This window comes from Thunnus thynnus, chromosome 6, assembly GCF_963924715.1.
Source record: "Thunnus thynnus chromosome 6, fThuThy2.1, whole genome shotgun sequence".
NCBI classification, from domain to species: domain Eukaryota; kingdom Metazoa; phylum Chordata; class Actinopteri; order Scombriformes; family Scombridae; genus Thunnus; species Thunnus thynnus.
The window spans coordinates 9,460,596-9,469,096 of NC_089522.1; the positions used below are offsets into that span (position 1 = coordinate 9,460,596).

Below are 8,501 nucleotides of genomic sequence, written 5' to 3' on the forward strand. Positions count from 1 at the left end.
TTTAAAAAAAAAAACAGAAAACATTGAAATCCCCTCTGGCACTGAAGCGATTGTCTGTTTATTTCAGTGTTGTTTGAGATGTGAAATGATGAATGCCTAATCTCCTAAAACAAAAATATTAGCTGCAGTGAATATGATTTCAACAAGAAGACTCTAATTTGAGGTATTATAAATAACTGAAGTGTATGCCCAGCTGACAGAGGTCAAGAATTGTGCTGTATTAATAATTTCAGACTCTCAAAGGTTGTCCATTTTTTGTCTGAACTGGGAAATTGATTTCAGGCAATTTAGGGATGAGAAAGCACCACAGCTCCCCTGTCAAAGAATTGCATAGATTTCCTACTAGATTCAACATCACAGCACTGCCTGTATGATAATTGTAGCTTCTCAGGTGCCTTGTCTTACTGCATTCTACTGTCGGTGAGACTTAATTTGATGTTTAAGTTCAAGGAAATATTTTTAGAAATGTACAGTCAGATATTGTGTACTGCAACTTAAAGTTTCAGAGTCTAAAGCTACATCTACCATTAGATGAATCTACCATTAGTGCATTAGAGGAATGCTCATGAAGCAGCCAAAATGTAAAGGATTCATCCTCTGGGGAGAATGATAGTGCTCCATAAATTTCATGTAAATCTGTCTGTTAGATTGCGATATTTCTTGTGTACAAGGAGAAATTTCTACCTGATGGTGGCTCTGGTGGAAAGGTCAGAAAAGGTTAGAGGATCATCAAAATATCAGGATTCATTCTCTGGGGACAAGGAATATACCAACGACAGCCTGACCAATACATCAGTGGCTGGTAGATAGCAAGAAATTGCAGAACAGAAATGCCAAAGATGTGTTTGTGTTAAATCACAAACAGTGTCACCATTACAAAGTTTATCCACCATTTTTCAAATTTTAAACTGTATCTTAGTCACAACTCTAGTAAGCTAGTATTCACATTGGTCTGAGGTGGTGGGGTGTGTATCCACAGTGTGAAAGGCAACATCCCGCATTCCATATTTGGAGGGTCCTGGCTCCAAACGGAAAAGACGGCGCCGACCATAAGCTGCAACTCTGGGCTTCAGACCAGCTCCAGTGCAAACCACTAGGTGATGTCACACCTTGCTACGTCCATCTTTATTTACAGTCTATGGGTTATTGTTAAGATTTGGCAACTAAAACACTTGGTTAAGGTTAGAGAAAGATGGTTGGATATGATCATTACAGACATGTTGTCTCCAGTAGCAGTTAGCAGACACAGTTTTCAGAGAAAAAGCTCTGATAAACCAGCTGTACTTTACCTGTCCAGCACCAAACGGCAAAGCTAGCTACTAGCTGGCGAACATAGTGGAGCATTTAGCAGCTAAATAGCTCAATATTTTTCTCAGGAGTTGGTGGAGACTAAAACAGAGCTAAAAGGAGAGTGAATATTGGATTCATCAGCTGGACAGACACCGGTAAATGCTAATTCTGCTCCATGTTTGCTGGATGTGACAATTCTAATACATTTGTGTGTTTACAGTTCATTTCTGTCCCCCTCCCAAGAGGCCAGAAAATCAGATAATGCATGTTTAAGGCCTAAATGGCATTATCATATTATTAGGAGCAATGTCCACTCTGCAGATAAATTGCTGACCTATGTTTATGAATTTTACACACTGACCAAACAATAAAAAACATCTTGTCAGTCATCTGTCTTTGCTCCCCTTTAGCATTTTAGTAGATTGACATTCCTGGACAGCATCAACCGGCGCAGCATCCTCATTCTGATGCAATAGCAGTAACATACCCAAACACTCCTGTAGTGATTGCTCAGGGGGCCATCAGCATCCTCTTTCTCTCTTGTTAGTCCATGTTTTTGTGTGTGCAGAGGCCATGGAGCGAAGCTGTTATCAGGGCCAGCAGTGCAGAGGCAGAGCAGGCATGGGTGGGAGCTCTCTGAACAGGGAGTGCGGCGGGCTGGCTTCTCCCAGGGAGATAACTTTGTTCTGGGCCAGGAGAGATGACATCATGACGGATGACGATGAAGATGTGGGCGCTGGGGGCAGGAAACGTTATCTCTTACAATGGCACCAAGGGGACGGAGACACACACATATACACTTATGGAACACACTACTGCACACTGACACTCTACTCCAGTGAACAGTAGTTACTCCCCATTGAACACATGCACAAACACACACACACTGCTGACATGCCTACTCATCCAGTGGGTCTAGGAGGTGGCTGTCATTTAAAAGGAAAAATCAGACAGATAGAGGCCAGGTCACTGTGTGTGACTGCTGTGGTGTTGTCACTTTCTACAGCACAGCTTCTGAGAACTTTTGGGAAATACACTGACGAAACTGATCTCAACCATTCTCAGCGAGGAGTCCAGCTTGTATTGTGGGTTTGTACTGCATGCAACTGCACCATACATATTGCATGAATTCTGTTTGAGGCGTATTGGCATTCACAATAACAGCAACACAAGACTGACTGTTTTTGAGACAGAAAATAATATTATTATAGAGAGACATGAGTTGAATGTCTAATTCAGTTCAATTTCAATAAGAAAAAAACTTATAATATAAAGTTTACTTTATAAGATTTAACTACTTGCTATATTTATAGTTATTTATAGTTATAAATCAGTTATAAGCCATTAACAAAGGTTGTGAAAAATTGCTTTGGCTTTTTAGCTCTTCAGTTCATCAGGAAGACCCCTCCAATGTAGTTTTACCACTTATGACTGCAGACTAAATGGATTATTGCGACAAACGTTTGTCGATGAATTATCAACATTTAAAATTGACAAAGCTTAACATTTTGCAGATTGAACATTTATAAAATTTTGGAAATTGGTACGAATATTTCTAGCCAACTCTCGATCAAGTCATCACAATAATCTGCAGAGATCAGATTTAAGCAAACTCATGCAAAGCCTCCTGGAGTCCTTTAATATTGACTGCAGATTCATGTCTCTAACTTTTGCTTTCTAATCACTGCTTGCTTTGATTTCCCCCAAAGCTCAAAAGCTTTAATCCTGCTCACTAATTGACAGTGAGAACTGTTTGTGCACTAACATCATGCAACAATAATTGATACTGAGAGGTGAACTGGGGATGTGATGTGTAATGTTGAAGTGGGTTACATAAGTTTTTACTAATTTCTCATGTTTGGTTTAGTTTGTGGCAGTCTGACGCAGACCAATCTGTGTGAGTTTATTCCTTAAATTTATTGCAAAATGCAATCAAACTGAGGAGGCCTTTGGCACTTGTCCATTCTTTATTGCGAGGAACCTTTATGGTTGGGCATTAAGTTTATTGCCGAAAGACATCAGTAAAACTATATTATGTTTGAAACATCATAAAGCACTTTATTGTTGCGACTTATACAACATTATTCACTAAAGTTTCAAGTGTAAAGTAGTTCTCATTTATCTGCTCTTTCTTTCTCTCACTCTTGACAATCTATATAATCAGTTTCATCAAACATTTTTCATCAGTTTATATTTACTGTCAGCCTTTCTTTGGCCATTCCTTTGTATACTGTATGCACTTTTTGCCAAAATGCTGAATCAGCCTCAACTTTCATCAACTTTGCAAGAACAATCTGTTAAAGCACTTATATGGCACACAGAAAGGATTTTAGTCATTTAATATTAAATGGTAAAATGGTAAATGGCTGAATTTATAAAGTGCTTTACAATGTTTCTGCTGCTCACTCACCCATTCACATACGCACACACACACACACTCACACACCGTTGGCAGATGGGCTTCAGTATCTTGCCCAAGGACACTTCGACATGCGGAAAGGAGGAGTCGAGGATCGAACCACTGAACTTCTGATTAGCGGACGACCCTCCTGAACCACAGCCGGCCTAATACTATGTCCCACAATCTGACAAACTGTAAATCAACATCTGTGTAGACATCTGTGGTTCAATCATTATCAAACAAGACCAAAAACTATTAATTATTTAGTTTTAATTAAGACAAGAGTAAAATCCAGGGATGCATTGGTTGGGAAACTCACCTAAATTCAGTTTATAGCCTTTTTATCTGAAGAAGAAAGTTTCAGAAGTTAAAACTTGGAGTTCTACTTAGGTATTAAAATCAGATTTAGTTCTTGGTCGCCATCAATATGTAAAGTCTGGGGTTGTTCCATCCATGCATAACAGTTTATTTTAATTTATTTTGAATTTTATTAATTTTAATTAACTCTGTTCTCCTTCACTGTATATTTTAGTGATGTTATTTTGCAAACACTTCTAACAATGTAATCCATTTTTAGTTAAAGTTTCATTTTCTGGTTGTGTTACACTAAATGCTACAATTGCAAAATGGTTTATGTTCAAAATACCCCAATAGGTAAACTCTTATTTACAGTCTTGTGTTGTTATTACTCATCTACAAAATGTCCGTAATTCACAGTAAGAAGATAAGTGAGTAGATATAAATATATATATATATATATAACATAAGAAAATGATCTTCTCCGCAGGTTTTCTGCGGTGCATCATGTGCTCTCTTCTGAACATCCTGCTGGCTTTGCTGAGTCGCTTCCTGTTTGCGGTCCACGGGGTGGTGACAGTGTGGCGTGTGGTGGCTGTTAAAGGAGAGCCGCTCTATTGGCTGCTGCTGACGGGTGTGGCTCTGCTGGGCGTGGAAATGGCCATCACACTGAAGTGCACCCGCAACGCAGAATGGAAATGGTAACACTTCGTAGGTCAAAACACGATGAATGGGTGGAGTGCCCCTTTCAAAGTTAAACGAGAAACACAATTTCATTCATTTAATAGTGATGTGATGAACAAAGAAACATGTTTGTGGGCTAAATTGGCATGTACAAACCTATTTGCCCACTGCTTTTGTTCTTTTTAAAGGGGTGACATGAGGACTGAGGTGTAGCCAGACTTTGAAAGCCCGTTTTGAGTGGGGAGTAAATAACTCCTGAACTTGTAACTGTGTGAACACTTTACAGCCCATCTGCCCAGGGCGTTGAGAGGCAGCTTGTGTAAGGCCTGTAATATTCTCTGCCACTAAATTCTCTGTTATCCTCTGCAGCTCTTTCTCTCTTTAACTGTCTATCAAAAACAAATCTATTCCTCTGCAGTGTTATTGCTCCGTATTTCACTGACTATGACATCTCTGTCACAGCCTTTCCTATCCTGTCTTGGAGAAAATTTATCCTGCTGGCTCGAGACGTTTCTGACCAGCTGGCTTTCTTCTTTAAAAAAAATTTGGCTTGAGTAAATATACACTAAGGTCAACCTTTATTATGCAAGCCTCAAAAGGATATGAGCATTTAGTGTCACACTTCAGTCAACACCAAGCTGTGTCTCATTCAAAAGCTGTAGCTCTCCAGCACATACGCAGCGAACATCCTCTGACGCACGCTTTCTTCAGGCCTCTCTCTTTCTCACTGAATCTTACTTTGAAGTTCTCTCCTCATGGAGAAGGCTTTACACTGTCAAGTGGGATTTGCATATATGATGAGAATAATTGCCTGTCTGAAATTCGATGCTTCTTTTGGAAAAAAAGGGGGCCTCTTTCTTCTTTATTGGGTGGCAAATAAAAAAAAAAAAGCATGTCACTAAAAATAACCTCCCCCCCCCAACTCCCCTCCCCTCCCTCTCCATTGGCGGTCCTCTTTTAGGTTCTCCCCCATGGTTTTCCTCTACCTCAGTACTGTCATCCCTTCCATTTGGTTTCTGGAGCTGAGCCTGCTGCAGTCCAAGCTTCCTGTCAACAATTCCTCAGGCCCTGAACTTCATTTGCTGGCTCACATCCCAATCACAGCGGTAGGCGTCCCACCACAAAACTGCCCTCCCCGCCTCAACCTCCACGCAGCCACATTAAAGCAACACCTGATATCAGATAAGATTTTAATCTAGTAAGGGGGTGGATAAACTATTAGATGCAGGAAATGTGTAATAGACACATTGAGATGAAGTCCAGATAGGCTCCTGCTTGAAAAACTCTCAGATCTCTCCCCTTCTGGGGTGGTTTTAGTGCAGTTTCTTTCATGTAGGATTTGGGAGCTTTCTTGCCCCATGGCTGTGCTTGAGGCTGGGTGGCAGCTTCTGAAACTTGAAGATGTAGTGTTTTGGGAAACACTGTGGAATGTCAAGGGGTGCTGTCAGGATAAACTCAATGAACCCCGACACAATGAGGGGCTGACTCACAAGTCATCAGAATTACATCGAGAATAGAGAGGAGATACCTCGTTGTGCAGATATTTGCCAATGTATCTCCTTGTTCATACATTTCACTTTTTCACATATCAAGATGTGACAGTGTTATACTTTCATGGTACAAAGAATTGAAATAGCAGGAAAACTCAGTGAGAAACCGGAGGAAATTCTCTGCTCTATGACAAACTGTGAAAAATGTTGTTCTCTAATGTTTTCGTGCTGTTTCATTCATCCAGGGCATCGTGGAGCTGGACCCAGAAAACTGGGTGGCTGGTCTGGAGCAGACCATGCTCATAGTGTTGGTTCTTGGTCGCTGGCTGATGCCCAAGGGGTACATGTCCCGGGACCAGCTCTCCCAGCTCCTCATGGTCTACGTTGGACTGGGTGCTGACATCCTGGACATCTTCGACACCTTCAGGGAACCCGAGGTCAAAACCAACTGGGCAGTTGTCATCATCGGCTTGTCTCTCTTCTCTTGGGCGCTCATGCAGTTTCCTCTGGTGCTCACTCAGACGCGACCCCCAAAGGGTGGTCACCCCTGCTGCCCTGCCTCTCCATCCTCATTCGTCTCCTGCTGCTCCAGTGAAGTGTGGAGCTTGCTGCTCACAGTGGGACTCCAAGATGGCCCATTCCTGCTTTACCGACTTTACCTCATGGTGCAAGAGCAGGTACTCAACCAGCTGATGATCTTCTTCACCTGCAAGAACATCCTCATCGTCCTGTTGGAGCTTTATCGAATCTTTGTGGTGCAGTGCAAGCAGCAGGCCGAGGAATTGGGGTTGGAGAGGTGTGCTGCTCGGGTGCTCCAGTGTCCAACCCAGAGGGGCAGCAGGGAAGAGGAGAAACAGGAAGAAGAGGGTAGAGAGGAGTGTTATGGAGAGCAGAGCTGTCATACAGACACGGACGGGGGGACTGAGAGGGAAGTAGATCAGAGAGGTGTCCAGGTAGAGAAAGGCTTAAAATGCCATGAGGCATAACTTTGGCCCTCGGAGGGGGGGGGGGGGGGGGGCTTTCATACAACAAGCCGCCATCTCTTGCATTTCAGTTTGTTCAGTGCCTAGAAATAGACCACAAGAGAAGAGAATAAGTCCCCACTGAGAAGATCAGAGATTAATTTATGCAACTCCTGTGATAAAACCTTTAAAAAAAGTGGTGTTTCAGTCAGAGGAGGTTCCTCCAATGATTAAAATCAGTTCAACAACTTTAACAGGAACTGTCAACCTCTTTTATATATGTGTGAATTAACAGGGTAGCCGAAACCAAATGAACATAGCTTTATGCTTTACAGTAAAACACATTTTGTTTTAATCAGAGACAGCTTGCAATGATGTAATTTCATTATGTTTGTAATAAAAATGCCAGCTCTCTTTGTGTTGTGATGATCATGATGAAAATGATGATGACCTTGACAGGAGACATCACATGAATTGAATTAGCATGGCAGTTTAAGATGGTGATAACATGTCTTGCTTAATTAATAAACCTTTTATAATGAAGATGTTTCAGCAAAGTACAGTGCTGTTTTGTTACTCTGATCACCATGAGATGGCAGTGTTGCCAAGTCAACCAAAGCACCACACACATACACACACACACACATACACATACACATACACATACACACACACACACACACACACACACACACACACAGACACACACACACATATATATATATATATATCTATACAGTGTTTAATTTGACTGGAACATACATGCCGGTTACATAGAGCAAAACAACAGTGAGACAGCAGCACAGCAGCAATACTGAACTTGAGCTTTTTTGGGATTCAGTAAGAAAATTTCCACTTTAAGTCTCTAAGTCTGTAAGACCTGACAATACATTGAGGAAGAGGGAATCCATGTGGTGAATGAATTTAAAAAATGTAATCACCTTCGGGCTCTTTAATCAATAGTCTGATGTAGTCAATCTAAAGACACCTCGCACAGTAAGTAGGAGGAGAGTGAAGAGGTTTGCTTCATTTTTCAAGGCTCATTTTCCTCTTGAGCACAATCAGCCCATGGAAGCCTGTTTGAGAGCTTGGTGCATTTTTATTATGTCTGAAAAAGCACACTCGTGATTATGTGGGAGTCGTTCAAGTTCGACATGATGTGCTCTCACTTTCTGTCTTTTGAGAGATGGAAGGTGCTTTTCAAATATTTCTCTGCAGCACATAAAAGTGAGAGACTCTTTGAGAGCCCACAAGGACGGAGAAGTGTTTGAGTGGAAGCCCGGGGTCTCAAGGTTTCGAGCCACTTCATGGTGGGGACAATTGCCATAGCAAAATACCCCTCCACCCCCCACCCCACTGGTCCAGACAATACCTCTC

At 41.6% G+C, this 8,501-nt stretch overlaps 1 protein-coding gene across 1 annotated transcript; it reads left to right on the top strand.

The window, feature by feature from the left end:
- The first annotated feature begins 4,484 nt into the window (after positions 1-4,484).
- LOC137185324 (transmembrane protein 26) lies at positions 4,485-7,620 on the top strand. Its single transcript, XM_067593662.1, has 3 exons — positions 4,485-4,689; positions 5,634-5,778; positions 6,408-7,620. Exons 1-3 carry the CDS (start codon positions 4,496-4,498, stop codon positions 7,146-7,148), a joined length of 1,080 nt encoding a protein of 359 aa, XP_067449763.1. The 5' UTR covers positions 4,485-4,495; the 3' UTR covers positions 7,149-7,620.
- Positions 7,621-8,501: the final 881 nt, after the last annotated feature.

What these genes read in the sequence shown, in the direction of transcription:
- LOC137185324 (XM_067593662.1), top strand. Translation starts at nt 4,496, where the DNA reads ATGTGCTCTCTTCTGAACATCCTGCTGGCTTTGCTGAGTCGCTTCCTG. An exon ending in CGCAACGCAGAATGGAAATG is followed by an intron (nt 4,690 to 5,633) that starts GTAACACTTCGT and finishes GTCCTCTTTTAG; the next exon opens with GTTCTCCCCCATGGTTTTCC. An exon ending in CTCACATCCCAATCACAGCG is followed by an intron (nt 5,779 to 6,407) that starts GTAGGCGTCCCA and finishes TCATTCATCCAG; the next exon opens with GGCATCGTGGAGCTGGACCC.